The 16,834-nt window shown below is 46.4% G+C and overlaps 1 protein-coding gene across 1 annotated transcript in view; it reads left to right on the top strand.

Annotated features, from left to right (window-relative positions):
* Positions 1-8,650, top strand: part of LOC145354747 (uncharacterized) — a 49,142-nt gene extending 40,492 nt beyond the window's left edge. Inside the window, exon 5 of the mRNA XM_080206194.1 lies at positions 7,222-8,650. Within this exon, the coding sequence (XP_080062320.1) occupies positions 7,222-7,722 (501 nt within the window). The 3' untranslated portion in view covers positions 7,723-8,650. The remainder of the gene's footprint in view (positions 1-7,221) is intronic.
* Positions 8,651-16,834: the final 8,184 nt, after the last annotated feature.

Raw genomic sequence — 16,834 nt, 5'->3', positions numbered from 1 at the left:
ACCACGTCTACGTTTCGTGTTACAGATTGCACCCCCTTTTTGATTTTCTCAAACCCCTTTTATTGATGTTCTGTTTGCACTTCAGTCCCACGCTCCTGATCTACGGACACCCGGTGCGGAGAGGGGAGGGTCGGGACGCCGATCTCCTCGTGAACCTGGGCCTGGCGAGATGCGCCATCAACAGGTCCAGGCAGCGGGCGATTGGTGGGGGGGGGGGGGGGGGGGCGTCCATCCTGACCGCCTGCCCCTCTACCACGGCTACGTTCGCGGCCAGGTGCCCCTGGCGAGGGAGCACGTGGTGTCCGCGGGCACAGTTGACGCCTTCCGTGCCCGCTGTGCACCGCCGGGGTTGAGGTGCGTTGTAGACCCTGATGATCACATTTTGATTTGACGTGTACTTTGTACTTTTTGTACGGGTCGTTTCCCCCTTTCCTTTTGGAGAGCTGCCCTTTTCACTTTGTCCGAATGTAATTTGAGTTTGTCTATGGTTTGACCTAAAAAACAGGTTCCTCCCGCTTTCTGCCTCTTTCTTACACACGTGACGCACTCCAACTAACTCAGTCAAATAGAACATAGAACATAGAACATAGAACATAGAACATTACAGCGCAGAACAGGCCCTTCGGCCCACGATGTTGCGCCGACCAGTTACAAAAACAATGACCCACTAGCCTATACCAATCCCTTTTCGTCCATAAACCTATCCACAGATCTCTTAAACGCCCCCAAACTAGACGCATTTACAACTGCAGCAGGCAGGGCATTCCAATCCCTCACCACCCGCTGGGTAAAGAACCTGCCCCTGACATCCGTCCTGTAGCTACCCCCCCTTAATTTAAAGCCATGCCCCCTCGTGCTAGCTTTCTCCATCCGAGGAAAAAGGCTATCACTATCCACCCTATCTAAACCTCTAATCATCTTATATGTTTCAATAAGATCCCCTCTTAGCCGCCTTCTTTCCAACGAAAACAACCCTAAATCCCTCAGTCTCTCCTCATAGGACCTCCCCTCCATACCAGGCAACATCCTAGTAAACCTCCTCTGCACCCTCTCCAAAGCCTCCACATCCTTCTTGTAATGCGGAATTAATTCTTGTAAAATTCTTGTAATGGAATGAAAATCTCCTTTGCGAAGAAATGAAGGGTCGGGAGGACTGAATGTATTAATTCTGGTTTTGCTTTCAAAAACTGTTGTTCCTTTTTAAAAAATTGTGCAGTAACTGGTCTGGATTGAGAATTAAAGGATCATAAAATCCTACAGCGCAGAAGAGGCCTTTCAGCCCATCGAGTTTGCACCAATGCATGCACCTGCCCACCTAATCCCATTTGCTATTACTTGACCCGTGGCCTTGAGTGTTATGATGTGCCAAGTACGTATCCAATACTTTTTAAAGGATGTGTGCTATCCTGCCTCCATCACCCTCCCAGGCAGTGAATTCTAGACCATCGCCATCCCTACTTTTATCCTTGTGACTGACCCTTCAATGAAGGGGAACAGTTGCTCCCTATCAAAGAACAAAAACAGCTCGGGAAACAGGCCCCTCGGCACAACGAGCCTGCGCCGCCATCTCAACACCACCAGCTCCCCCCCCCTCCACCAACGACCCCTGTCTAATGTTTTATGGCCATCCAGATTGAGGGAAACTGATTGAGGGACAATTTATTACCTCCAATCAGCGTAACAGCACATCTTTGGGGTGTGGGAGGAAACCGGAGCACCTGGAGAAAACCCACGCAAGCACGGGGAGAATGCGCAAACTCCCACAGACACCAACCCAAATCCATGTGTCTGCACAGCAATCAGCGATAGTCACCGAGCTGTCGTCTTGCCCAGTATCTGGTCCAGTTTAAGCACACACTAACAACATGAAGCACTAGGCCAATCTCGAACAACCAAGAGCAGCCCCAGTACGACCCATCGCGTGTATGCCCCTCGTTGGACACGAGGCGGACCGACTTAAAACCTGTGAATGAAAAGAGAAAAAAAACATTATTGTTGTACCATATCCATTTACCTTACCAGGGACATCCCAATGCTAATGACCCTTATTTAAAACAATCTCCTATATCCACCCATCTCCAACTCAGTCATGTGCCTGTCTAAGTTACTCTTAAATGACTCTAGCGTGTTTGCCTCCACCACCTTACTTGGCAGAGCATTCCATACCCCCACTACCCTCTGTGTGAAAAACCTCCCTCTAATGTCTGTGTTATACCTCTCCCCCCTCACCCTAAGTCCATGGCCCCTTGTCCTATGTGTCTCTACCATAGGAAACAGCTTACCTCTGTTTACTCTATCTATACCCTTAACCTTATATACCTCTATTAGATCCCCCCTCAGTCGCCGTCTTTCAAGGGAAAAGAGCCCCAATTTCCCACCCTGTCCATGCCCCTCATCATCTTGAACACCTCAATCAGGGTGAGCCCCCAGTCTTCTCCGTCCCAGAGAAAACAACCCAAGCCGATCCAACCTCTCTTTATAACTTAAATGTTCCATCCCGGGCAACATTCTGGTGCCTCTCCTCTGCACCCCCTTCCAGTGTAATCATGTCCTTCCTATAATGTGACAACCAGAAATGCACACAGTGCTCCAGCTGTGGCCTCATCCAAGTTCTATCCAACTCCATCATGCCCTTTCTGCTTTTGTAATTGATACCCCAACTGATAAAGGCGAATGTGCCATACGCCTTTTTTTACCACCCTATTAACCTACCCTTCTGCCTTCCGAGATCTATGGACAATCATGCCAAAGTCCCTTTGTTCGTAGAATCATAGAACCCTACAGTGCAGAAAGAGGCCCTTCGGCCCATCGAGTCTGCACCGAACACAATCCCACCCAGGCCCTACCCCCCATATCCTTACATATTATACCCACTAATCCCTCTAACCTACACATCCCAGGACACTAAGGGGCAATTTCTTAGCATGGCCAATCAACCTAACCCGCACATCTTTGGACTGTGGGAGGAAACCAGAGTACCCGGAGGAAACCCACGCAGGAGAACGTGCAAACTCCACACAGACACAAGGAGAATGTGCAAACTCCACACTGACAGTGACCCGAGCTGAGAATCGAACCCAGGACCCTGGAGCTGTGAAGCAGCAGTGCTAACCCACTGTGATACCATGCCACCCAGGAAGTTCTTCAGAACTTCTCATTATCAAATCTTTCACAGTATACTCCCTTGTCAAATTACTCCTTCCAAAATATATCAAGTCACGCTTTTCAGGGTTAAATTCCATCTGTCAGTTATCTGCCCATTTGACCATCTCATCTATAACCCAAGACACTCAACCTCATTGTTAATCACTCAGCCAATCCTTGCGTCGTTGGCAAACTTACTGATCCTAACTCTCACATAGTCATCTATGTCATTTATATAAATGATGAACAATATGCCTGGAACTCTGTTGCATGCGATCGGTCACTGGCCTTTTGTCACTAAAGCAGCCATCTTCACCACCCTCTGTCTCACACCGCTAAGCCAATTATGAATCCAACTTGTCAGGTCACCCTGTATCCCATGTGCGTTTGCCTTCTTAATAAATCTCTCACGTGGGACTTTGTCAAAGTAAACTACATCAACAGCACTACCCTCATCTACACATTTGGTCACATGCTCAAAAAATTCAATCAAATTTGTTAGGCATGACGTCCCTATGCTTTCACACATGCCGAACACATAAAATCACTCTCCGTCTCTCTCTCACTCAAACCCCCTTTTCTCTGTCTCACACAAACAAGCGCTAACACTCTCATACACAGAGACAACACTTATTTCTCTCTCACAGACACTTGCTCACAATGACCCCCCTCTCACATACACAAAAACATGCATGCCGCAGTCTATCTCACAGACACACACAAACACCATAATCCTCTTTCTCTCTTTCACAGACATGCACACTGACTCTCTCAACCACACACAAACAAACATGTATTCTTCATTCTATCACACAGACATAAAAAAAACCATAGTTCTAGTTTTCTCTTTCACGCACGCACTCACATACTGACTCCAGTTTCTCTCTCCCGCTGTCTAAGAAGGGAGGGATACAGCAGACAGGAAATTATAAGCTGGTTAGCCTGACTTCAGCCACTGGCAAGATTTTAGAGTCTGTTATTAAAGATGAGATCAGGGAGTACTTGGAAGTGTATGATAAAATAGGCCCTGTCAAGGGGAGCTCATGTCTGACAAATCTGTTAGAGTTCTTTGAGGAGCTAACAAGGAGTTAAATAAAGGAGAACCAGTGGATGTGATTTATTTAGATTTCCAGAAGGCCTTTGACAAGTTGCCACATAGGCAACTTAAAAAGTTAAGAGCCCATGGTGTTAATGATAAGATCCTGGCATGGATAGAGAATTGGCTGAGTGGCAGAAGGCAGAGAGTGCGGATAAAAGGGTCTTTTTCAGGATGGCAGCTGGTGACTAGTGATGTGCCTCGGGAGGTCGGTGCTGGGACCACAACTTTTTACAACATACATTAATGATTTGGGGGAAGGAACTGTTGCTAAGTTTGCAGATGATACAAAGATATGTAGAGGGACAGGTAGTATTGAGGAAGCGGGGGGGTGCTGCAGAAGGATTTGGACAGGTTAGGAGGGTGGGCAAAAAAGTGGCAGATGGAATACAATGTGTTAAAGTGTGAGGTTGTGCACTTTGGAAGGAGGAATGGAGGCACAGACTATTTTCTAAATGGGGAAATGTTTAGGAAAATCAGAAACACTTGGGAGTCCTTATTCAAGATTCTCTTAAGGTTAACTTGTCGGTTTAGGCAGCAGTCAGGAAGACAAATGCAACGTTAGCATTCATGTCGATTGGGCTAGAATACAAGAGCATGGTGTACTTCTGAGGCTGTATAAGGCTCTGGTCAGATTCCGTTTGGAATACTGTAAGCAGTTTTGGGCTCCGTATCTAAGGAAAGATATACTGGCCTTGGAAAGGGTCCAGAGGAGGTTCACTAGAATGATCCCTGGAATGAAGAGCTTGTTATATGAGGAACGGTTGAGGACTCTGGGTTTGTACTCATTGGAGTTTAAAAGAATGAGACGGGATCTTATTGAAACTTACAGAATACTTCAAGGCCTGGATAGAGTGGACGTGGAGAGGATGTTTCCACCAATAAGTAAAACTAGAACCAGAGGCACAACCTCAGGCTGAAGGGATGATCATTTCAAACAGAGATGAAGAGGGATTTCTTCAGCCAGAGACTGATGAATCTATGGAATTCTTTGCTGCAGAAGGCTGTGGAGGCCAGGTCATTTAATGTCTTTAAGGCAGAGGTGGATAGGTTCTTGATTAATAAGGGGGTCAGAGGTTACGGGGAAAAGGCAGGAGGATGGGGATGAGAAAAATATCAGCCATGATTGAATGGCGGAGCAGACTTGATGGGCTGAGTGGCCTAATTCTGCTCCTATGTCATATGGTCTTATGGTCCTATGGTCTCTCACACACACACAAACACACACAAACATGAACCCCTCCCCATGTAGTGCTAACAGTACAGAAGGAGAGGGAAAGGGATGGGGGAGAGGAGGGTAGGTGAAGGGTTGGGGAGGGGGGAGGGAAGGGGGAAGGCTGGATGAAAGGATGAGGGGGAAGGGAGAGTTGAAGGATATGGGAACAGAAGGTGGGATATGCGGGAGGGGATGGAGGGGGCGAAGGGAGGGGCAAAGAGTTTGGACAGGTGGGGTAGATGGGGATAGAAAGACGTCTCAATCCAATCCAGTGACTCCCCACATGAAAGTTGTGTCAGGGTGGGGTCACTGCGACCCTCCTCCACCCCCACTTACTGTCCCAGTCCCTGCAGCTTGGAGACTGGGCTCCAGAGGAGTAATGGCCGCCGAAGCTCCCACAATCCCCCGCGCAGGGGAAAACGCTCTATCCGCCGGCCGCCCGGGACTGCGCATGCCCAATGAAGAGGAGAATCTGCGCATGTGCGGGGGTGTCCCCCCCCCCAACCCAAACGTCATCAGAGGTGTTGACCAATGGGAAGAGCTGGAGGACCGGAAGGACTCTGGTCTTTGTGTGAATGAGGATTGAGATTCAGATTCAGATTTCCTCCTGCCTCCATCATCTGTGAGTAAAACACTTTCATTTCTCATTCTGGGGGAACTCAATGACTTGTAGATGGGGTGGCATAGTAGCACATTGGATTAGCACTGCTGCTTCACAGCTCCAGGGTCCTGGGTTCAATTCCAGCCTTGGGTCACTGTCTGTGTGCACATTCTCCCCGTGTCTGCGTGGGTTTCCTCCCACAGTCCAAAAGATTGGGTTGGATTGTAGGTGGGTTAGTTGGATTGGCCATGCTAAGTTGCTCCTTAATGTCAGGGGAACTAGCTCGGGTGAATGTATGGGGATAGGGCCTGGGTGGGATGGTGGTCACTGCAGACCCCTCGTGACAAATGGCCTCCTTCTGCACAGTAGGATTCTATGATGATTCTATCTGAAGGGAAAGGAAGTGAAACCAGTCTGTACATTCCACACATTGTTATTCCAGTCACAGAGACAGAGATCTGTCTGGCAGCCTGCATGGAGATTCTCAGCTCTCTGTGTCCAGGACAGGACAGTAAAAAGTCTGACCACACCAGGTTTCAGTTTTTACTGTGTTTACCCCAGTCCAACGCCGGCATATCCACTCCAGGACAGGAAGCAGTGAACATGGATCTGTCAATCAGCACCTTCAGGAGAATTGGGAGGGTGAATATTACATACAGCAGAGTGAGAATGGAGGGAGAGTGTGTGAGATGGAGATTTACAGCTTTTAGGGAATGAGAGGGGAAAGAATGTTCCATAGAAACTAGAATTATCTGTTCTGAATTTCTATCCTGTACTGACAGTGATGCTTGTTGTTCCTTTTGCAGGATATCAGAAGCTAAGGATTTACAGACTGAATCTCAAAGCAAACTTCATATTAACATCTGACATCCTCACTCAATTCGTCAGGACCTGATTATCATCAGCATTCGAATCTCAAAGGAGAAGTGTTCAACTGTTCTGTCTGCTTCAGAAAGCTTTAAACATCAGTGTGACTGGAAAAGCACCGAGACACACACAAACACAAGTGAGAGTGTTCCAGTGCACTGTGTGTGGAAAGAGCTTTAACCAGTTACACAGCCTGAAAATACATCACAGCGTTCACAGTGGGGAGAGACTGTACCCGTGTTCTGTGTGAGATTTAACTGATTGTTTAACCTGGAGAGTCACACCCGCACCATGGAGAAACCCTGGAAATGTGGCGACTGCGGCAAGGGATTCAGGTTCCCATCTCAGCTGGAAATTCATCGACGCAGCCACACCGGGGAGAGACCCTTCACCTGCTCTCACTGTGGCAATGGATTCAGTGATTCATCCACCCTGGTGAGACACCAGCGGGTTCACACGGGGGAGAGACCATTCACCTGCTCTGTCTGTGGGAAAGGATTCACTCAGTTACCCAATCTGCTGAGCCACAATGTAATTCACAGCAATGAGAGACCCTTTAAATGCTCTGACTGTGGCAGTAATTTCAAAAGCTCGCGGGATCTAATGTCCCACCAGCGCTTTCACTCTGAGGAGAGACCATTCAGCTGCTCTCACTGCACAAAAAGATTTACAATATCATCCACACTGCTGAAACACCAGCGAGTTCACACCGGGGAGAGGCCGTTCACCTGCCCGGTGTGTGGGAAGGGATTCACTCAGTTATCCAGTCTACGGAGACACCAGCAAGCTCACAAGTGATTCCAGGGGTTGGATTCTGCTGTTATTGCTGCTGCTAATCACACCCAGGACTGAACCATGTTCATTCTGACAGTGGGTGAAGTGGGAGGGTTTCTTTCTGCTGGACTGGCCCGTCTCACAACTTTGCTTCCAGTGGGCTGAGCCTGGGAGAGCACATTTCCACTGAAATGATCCACAAAAGCTGATGAAGGACATTTATTTTATCCTGGAGAGTAAATAGTGTTTTTCCCACCACTACAGGTGGATCTAAAATAAATACATTTGTTTCTGTTCCATTGAGTCTCCAGCACAGGGCCAGACCAGTCGGCTCAATTGGTCTGTGTCAGTATTTATGCTCCACATGAGCCTCCACCCACCCCTCTTCATCTCCCCCATCAGCAAATCCTTCTATTCCTTTCTCCCTCATGTATGTATCTAACTTTCCCTTCAATGTATTCACGCTGTTCACCTCAACCACTCGCTGTGGGAGTGAGTTCCACATTCTCACCACTCGCTGGGTAAAGAGGTTTCTCCTGAAATCCCTATTGGATTATTGAACCCCCTTCATAATCTTAAAGATATCCTCAGCTCACCCTTCAGTCTTCTCTTTTCCAGAGAAAAGCAGCCCCAGCCTTTCCTGAGGGTGAAATGCTCTCAGTTCTGGGATTATTCTTGTGAATCTTAGTTGCTCCTTCTCCAGAGCCTCGATTTCCTTTTTCTAAATGGAGATCATAAATGTTGACAGTGTTCCCAGTGCAGTCTGACCCTGGTTCTAAACAAGTTGTACATAACCTCCCTCAATTCTATCCCTCTAGAAAGGAAGCCTATATATGGGCTCCACACTTTCGGAAAGGTGTGACGTTTGTAGAGAGAGTGCAGAGGAGATTTACGAGACCGGTTCTTGGGATCAGGGACTTTAGTGAATTGGAGAGACTGGAGCAGATGAAATTTCTCTCTTTAGATCAGACAGGAATTGGGGATCAGGAAAGGGACCATTCAGTCCATTGAGTCAACGTGGGTTCGCTGTAGATCAAACCTTTGCCCCTTTCTATTCCCAGATCCTCACAGGTTTATTTCCCTCAAGCCCATCCACTTTCCTTTTGGAAACATTCCACCATCTCTGCCTCTCCTTTTTTTGTAGGAAGTGGGTTCCAGATATTTACCACTTTCTTCCAAAGCGAATGAGCAGCAGAGAGCACAGAAGGAGGCCATTGTGCCCATGCCAACTCTTGGCATATTGTAAGTAACAAGGTCAGGAAGTATATGCTTCGATATTAAGGCATAGAACATAGAACATTACAGCGCAGAACAGGCCCTTCGGCCCACGATGTTGACCAATTAAAAAAGCAATGACCCTCTAACCTAAACCATGTTAAACTCTAATGTGCATGTTAAACTCTAGTCAGATGTTAGAGTGTAATTTTAAAATTTGAAAATACTGTCAAATCGAAATGTTTGCGGACACTGCACTCTGTCAAATCTGGCTCAAGAATAAGGCTGATTGTTAAGTCAGAGTAAGAATGAAAGATTATTGTGTTCCACAAAGTCTCTTTTTAAACCAGTGTATCTTGTAAGAACATAAGAAATAGGAGCAGGAGTAGGCCATCTAGCCCTTCGAGCCTGCCCCGCCATTCAATAAGATCATGGCTGATCTGAAGTGGATCAGTTCCACTTTCCCGCTTTCTCCCCTTAATTCCCCTGTCTATCAGAAACCTATCTACCCGTGACTTAAATATATTTAGCGAGGCAGCCTCCACCACTTCAACGGGCAGAGAATTCCAGAGATTCACCACTCTTTGAGTGAAGAAGTTCCTCCTCAACTCCGATCAAATTAAAGATTTAATTTCTCTGATTGTATTAAAGATTAGTGTTTATTGGATACCAATCAGTAACAGGAGATTGAATAAGTTGTCTTAATTTGTTACAATTAATTTGTTTTTTATTTGCTGTATGATCTTAAAAGCTTAATTGCTGTGTATATAAAGAATGTGCAATGAAGATAAATGGACTGGCAAGAGAGATCTTCAATTCTGATTAGCCTCAACATTTGAAACTGTGTGAATAAGGGATTGTACAGAATCAGATAAAGGGACTGTATGAAACAGTTCGTAGAACACTACAGCACAAACAGGCCCTTTGGCCCACAAGTTGCGCCGATCATATCCCTACCTACCAGGCCTATCTATAGCCCCCAATCCCATTAAATCCCATATACTCGTCCAGAACTCTTTTAAAAGACCCCAGCGAGTTCGCCTCCACCACCACCGACGGCAGCCGATTCCACTCACTCACCACCCTCTGAGTGAAAAACTTACCCCTAACATTTCCTGCTCCCCAGCACCTTAAACCTGTGTCCTCTCGTAGCGACCATTTCAGCCCTGGGAAATAGCCTCCGAGAATCCACCCTATCTATTCCTCTCAACATTTTATAAACCTCTATCAGGTCACCTCTCAACCTTCGTCTCTCCAGGGAGAAGAGACCGAGCTCCCTCAACCTATCCTCATAAGGCATGCCTCCCAATCCAGGCAGCATCCTTGTAAATCTCCTCTGCACCTCGGTCCGCCTTGTGTCCAACGAGGGGCATACACGCGATGGGTCGTTCTAGGGCTGCTCTTGGATGTTCGAGAGTAGCCGAGTGCTCCATGTCGTTAGTGTGTGCTTAAACTGGACCGGATGCTGGGCAACACGACAGCTCAGTGACTATCACTGTTTGCTGTGCAGATACATGGATTTGGGCCGGTGTCTGTGGGGAGTTTGGGCATTCTCCCCGTGCTTGCGTGGGTTTTCTCCGGGTGCTCCGGTTTCCTCCCACACCCCAGAGATGTGCTATTAGGCTGATTGGAGGTAATAAATTGTCCCTAAATTAGTTTTCTCTCAATGTGGAATGCCATAAGCATAGATAAGGGTCATGGGTGGAGGGGGGACTGGTAATGTTAGAATGGCAGCGTGGGCTCGTTGGGCCAAAGGGCCTGTTTCCCGGGCTGTTTTTGTTCTTTGTTCTCTCAATAGCTTCCATGTCCTTCGATTGTCTTTGTAGAAATAGAAGCACTACAGTGCAGAAGGAGGCCATTCAGTCCGTCAAACCTGTACCAACAATCCCCCCACCAACCCTATCCCTGTAACCCATACATATTCCCTGCTAATCGTCCTGACACTCAGGGGCACTGCCAATCGACTAAACCTGTACGTCTTTGGTGCGCGGGAGGAAACCAGAGCACCTGGAAGAAATCCACGCAGACACGGGGAGAATGTGCAGACTCCCGGTAGTCACCCAAGGCTGGGTCCCTGAGGCAGCAGTGCTAACCACAGTGCCACCCCTGTCTAAGACAACGAGAGAAGGTGGTGTAAGTAAGTGGGGATCTGTTACACCTTTGAAAAGGTGTGTACGGTTGCTTTCAGAGCTGATCGCATGGTTGTTAGAGAGAATGAACTCAGAAGAATCATTCAACACTCAAGCCTGATTCGATCGACAGTTTATTGAGTTACACCAGTGGGGAGAAGCTACAGGGACTGACCATGTGTAACTCCACCCAAAATCATCAATTCTTATACTCAAGCCCATCCCCGCTGGACACAATCCAATCAGAATGGTTATATATCGGTCCAATGAAATTAATATCGGAGGCTGCAGGATCAGCTGATGGACAGATAGGTATCGCCTCTCGTGTTTCCCCTTCATCAACCGTCCTAAGACCTTCTCTGCTCATCAATATCAATAGCTTCTTGGCGTCAACTTTGTCTCTGCCTCGTAACTCTTGATAGTTACTCAGAGGCAGCTGTCTCTGGGCAGCTAAAGTGGGAGGGCCTGTTGAGCAAACTGTTTGCTGTGTCTGTATTACTGAGTGCTCCCTGGAATGTGGTCAAGTTAGCTTGTCCCATGATGCTTTTTGAACTGTTATATTCCATTGTGATTAGTATTGTATATAGAACATTACAGCGCAGTACAGGCCCTTCGGCCCTCGATGTTGTGCCGACCAGTGGAACCAATCTAATGACCCTCTAATCTAAACTATTCCAATGTTATCCATATGCCTATCCACTGACCATTTGAACGCCCTTAAAGTTGGCGAGTCCACAACTGCTGCAGGCAGGGCATTCCACACCCTTACTACCCTCTGAGTAAAGAACCTACCTCTGACATCTGTCCTATAATTACCACCCCTCAATTTAAAGCTATGTCCCCTCATGTTAGCCGTCACCATCCGAGGTAAAAGGCTCTCACTGTCCACCCTATCCAATCCTTTGATCATCTTGTCTGCCTCAATTAGGTCACCTCGTAACCTTCTTCTCTCGAACGAAAACAACCTCAAGTCCCTCAGCCTTTCCTCATAAGACCTTCCCACCATACCAGGCTGGTAAACCTCCTCTGCACCCCAGAACTGTACGCAATAGAACATAGAACATTACAGCGCAGAACAGGCCCTTTGGCCCACGATGTTGCACCGACCAGTTACAAAACAATGACCCACTAACCTAAACCAATCCCTTTTCGTCCATAAACCTATCCACGGATCTCTTAAACGCCCCCAAACTAGGCGCATTTACAACTGCAGCAGGCAGGGCATTCCAATCCCTCACCACCCTCTGGGTAAAGAACCTACCCCTGACATCCGTCCTATAACTACCACCCCTTAATTTAAAGCCATGCCCCCTCGTGCTAGATTTCTCCATCAGAGGAAAAAGGCTACCACTATCCACCCTATCTAAACCTCTAATCATCTTATATGTTTCAATAAGATCAATAATACTCCAAGTGTGGCCACACCAGAGTTTTGTACGGTTGTAACATGACCTCACGGCTCCGAAATTCAATCCCTCTACCAATGAAAGCTAAATATATAATATATATTGCTGGTATGAAATGGAATATCTATATATCTAATTATATTGCAACCTTGGGCCCACCTCAACAATTCTTCCTTTTGGTAACGGACTGGCTCAAGTCCCAATAACTGACAATTAAATATTAAAACAAAAACACAAAGTTTCATCCGACTTGGGGCAGAATGAGCCAATTAATCTGAACATACTTGACAATTCCAAACCTTAAAATTTTGTCATTCCCAGTTCCTACAAAAAAAAATCTTCAGCCGTGACAAACTTCAGCTGTTAACGGACAAGTGTGAACTCTCTACCAGTCTGAAAAGGGGTGAAGTTCTCAAAAAGAGTGTCATTACGTCATCCCCCACGGTCTGGGAATCATTCCTGTTGAACAAGCTCTCCTTTTAATCTCGTGGGTTTTCTCCGGGTGCTCCGGTTTCCTCCCACACCCCAAAGATGTGCTGTTAGGCTGATTGGCAGGAATAAATTGTCCCTAAATCAGTTTCCCTCAATCTGGATGGCCATAAAACATTAGACAGGGGTTGTGGGTGGAGGGGGGCACGGTGGTGTTGAGATGGCGGCGCGGGCTCGTTGGGCCGAAGGGCCTGTTTCCCGGGCTAGTTTTGTTCTTTGTTCTGAAACTCTTTTCCCCAGGATCCAATTCTAGAATTTTCCTTTTCCTTGTTCCAATTGTGCTAGGAATAAATCTTTCAATCTGACACAAGTCAATTCAACTGAGGATTTGTCAAAATCATTTCAAATATCCCCCATTTTAATTAACCATTAAACTATCTCCTTCTCATATAAGAACATAAGAAATAGGAACAGGAGTAGGCCATCTAGCCCTTCGAGCCTGCCCCACCATTCAATAAGATCATGGGTGATCTGTCGTGGCTCAGTTCCACCTTCCCGCCCTCTCCCCATAACCCTTAACTCTTATCAAAAACCCATCAACCTGCATCTTAAATATATTTAGCGAATTCCAGAGATTCACCACCCTTTGAGTGAAGAAGTTCCTCCTCAACTCCGTTCTAAACCGCCCCCCCTTTATCTTGAGGCTGTGCCCCCTAGTCCTACTGTCCTTTCTGAGCGGGAAGAGTCTCTCCACCTCTATCCTATCCATCCCATTATATCCGGATTAAAATTCCCACATAGCAGCACGGTGGCAAAACGGTTAGCGCTGCTGCCTCACAGTTTGATTCCCGGCTTGGGTCGCTGTCTGTGTGGCGTTTGCACATTTTCCCCCATGTCTACATAAATTTTCTCCGGGAGCTTGGGAGAGAGGTATAACACAGATATTAGAGGGAGGTTTTTCACACAGAGGGTAGTGGGGGTATGGAATGCTCTGCCAAGTAAGGTGGTGGAGACAAACACGCTGGAGTCATTTAAGAGTAACTTAGACAGGCACATGACTGAGTTGGAGATGGGTGGATATAGGAGATTGTTTTAAATAAGGGTCATTAGCATTGGGGCGTCCCTGGTAAGGTAAATGGATATGGTACAACAATAATTTTTTTTTTCTCTTTTCATTCACAGGTTTTAAGTCGGTCCGCCTTGTGTCCAACGAGGGGCATACACGCGATGGGTCGTACTGGGGCTGCTCTTGGTTGCTTGAGATTGGCCTAGTGCTTCATGTCATTAGTCTGTGCCTAAACTGGACCAGATACTGGGCAAGACGACAGCTCAGTGACTATCACTGATTGCTGTGCAGATACATGGATTTGGGCCGGTGTCTGTGGGAGTTTGCGCATTCTCCCCGTGCTTGCGTGGGTTTTCTCCGGGTGCTCCGGTTTCCTCCCATACCCCAAAGATGTGCTGTTAGGCTGATTGGCAGGAATAAATTGTCCCTAAATCAGTTTCCCTCAATCTGGATGACCATAAAACATTAGATAGGGGTCATGGGTAGAGAGGGGGGAACTGGTGGTGTTGAGATGGCGGCGCGGGGCTCGTTGGGCTGAAGGGCCTGTTTCCCGGGCTCTTTTTGTTCTTTGTGCTCCAGTTTCCCCCCACAGTCCAAATGGTTGGGTGGATTGGCCATGCTAAATTCTCCCTCAGTCTACCTGAAGTGTGTGTGGCAACTCAGGAGTTAACAGAAGCCTAGTTGTGCAACTAATAATAAATTAATACTTATCAAAATATGCTTATGACTACTGAAACACGAATCCAGGTTCATAACCTATGAAAAGAAAGGTTTATTAATTACACTTCCTCTTCACGTAAACGATGATCCCAAAATCAGGCAGAAAACATTAAACTTTGAAACATTCAAACCACAAAATACCATCCAGGAAGTGATGCTTTACAACCACAATAACCAGTATGACTTTCTGAAGCGTTCTTGTGGTTCCAAATTCCTGTAATTCAAAGTTAATTCGCCAGAAAGATAAACCTTAACAGATGTAGCCCAGAACAATGATAAAAACACATCTACAAATATCCACATAAAACAAATAAAATGCACAGATTCTCGTAATGAATCCTCAGCATTCTCTCTTGCAGCTATCGAGTCTTAAAGTGATAGAGCACAACAAAGAACAGAAACAGCGTGGGAAACAGGCCCTTTGGCTCAACGAGCCCACGCTGCCATTTTAACATTACCAGTAACCCCCCCCCTCCACCCATGACCCCTATCTATTGTTTTATGGCCATCCACATTGAGGGAAGACGAATATAGGGATAATTTGTTACACCAATCAGCCTAAGAGCACATCTTTGGGGTGTGGGAGGAAACCGGAGCACCCGGAGAAAACCCACGCAAGCATGGGGAGAATGTGCAAACTCCCACAGACACCGGCCCAAATCCATGTGTCTGCACAGCAAACAGTGATAGTCACTGAGCTGTCGTCTTGCCCAGCATCTGGTCCAGTTTAAGCGCACACTAACAACATGAAGCACTTGGCCAATCTCGAACATTCAAGAGCAGCCCAAGTACGACCCATCGCGTGTATGCCCCTCGTTGGACAACAAGGCAGACCGACTTAAAACCTGTGAATGTAAAAGAGAAAAACAAGCTCACAACTTCCTGATTAAAATAAGATACAAGATTCTCCATTCTCCTTCATTATAACTGGACTCTTTCTATTCCATTTAAGCCAATTTGCAGCCTGATTTTCTAGGCAATACCTATTCTTTGTTGATTCAAAATCCTACTACCTAAATTTCCAGGCAATTTAAAAAAAAAATCAATGGTGTATTGAAAGGGTTAACTTTCCTACCAAACCTAAAGGGGTGGGGAGTGAGCAGAAAAAACTCTGCATACAATTACATCACTTTATAATGAAAATTTCTCTAACAACAAAACAAACTCTATTTTAAACTGAATCTATTCATATCTTTGTTCCATTTCTCAACCTAATTATAGATACCCTACAGTGCAGAGAGAGGTCCTTCGAGTCCACACCAACCACAATCCCACCCAGGCCCTACCCCCATATCCCTACACATTTCCCTCTAATCTACACATCTTAGAACACTAAGGTGCAATTTAGCATGGCCAATCAACCTAACCCGCACATCTTTGGACTGTGGGAGGGAACTGGAGCACCCGGAGGAAACCCACGCAGACACGACGAGAATGTGCAAACTCCACACAGACGGTGACCCGAGCCGGGAATCGAACCCAGGACTCTGGAGCTGCGAAGCAGCAGTGCTAACCACTGTGCCACCCGATTCTATGATGTCTAATTATTTTCATTTTATTAATTTTTGTTAGGGGTGGGTAACTCTTGTTCTTTATAAACTGGTTCACTTGTTAATTCTACACAGGCTCGGAGAATCAGAACCCAGGCTTCATCAACCTTATCCTTTTTCTCCTGTTGCCATTACTCCCGCTGCTTTACCAACAAAGTAAAATACAGCACAGGTACAGACCCTTCGGCCCTCCAAGTCTGTGATGTTTAAATAAACTTAAAAAAAAACCTTCTGCCCTTATTCAGTGATTATCCCTCTATCTCCTTCCTATTCATGCACCCTTTTAGATGCCTCTTAAATGTTGTTACTGTGCCTTCTTCCACCAGCTCCTCTGGAACACTCTTCTGAAGCAGACAGAACACAGAAATACTTCTCCTTTTAGATTTGAAGGTCGATATTAAGGTTCAGCTGAATTGAGTGAGTCAGTGTTGATGTGAAGTTTGGTTTGAGTTTTCAGCCTGTAAATGCTCAGCTCCTGATATGCTGGAAAGGAGTTTACAGATGTGATTACTGTCAGTACAGGATAGAAATTCAGAACAGACAATTCGAGTTTCTATCGAACGAGTTTCTCTCTCATTCCCCAAAAGCTGTAAATTTCCACACACTCTCCCTCCATTCTCA

This window comes from Carcharhinus amblyrhynchos, chromosome 18 (genome assembly GCF_965287045.1).
Source record: "Carcharhinus amblyrhynchos chromosome 18, sCarAmb.v2.hapA, whole genome shotgun sequence".
NCBI classification, from domain to species: Eukaryota; Metazoa; Chordata; class Chondrichthyes; order Carcharhiniformes; family Carcharhinidae; genus Carcharhinus; species Carcharhinus amblyrhynchos.
The sequence above is the reverse complement of the archived record's forward strand: the minus strand, read 5'-3'. Positions and strand labels throughout refer to the sequence as shown.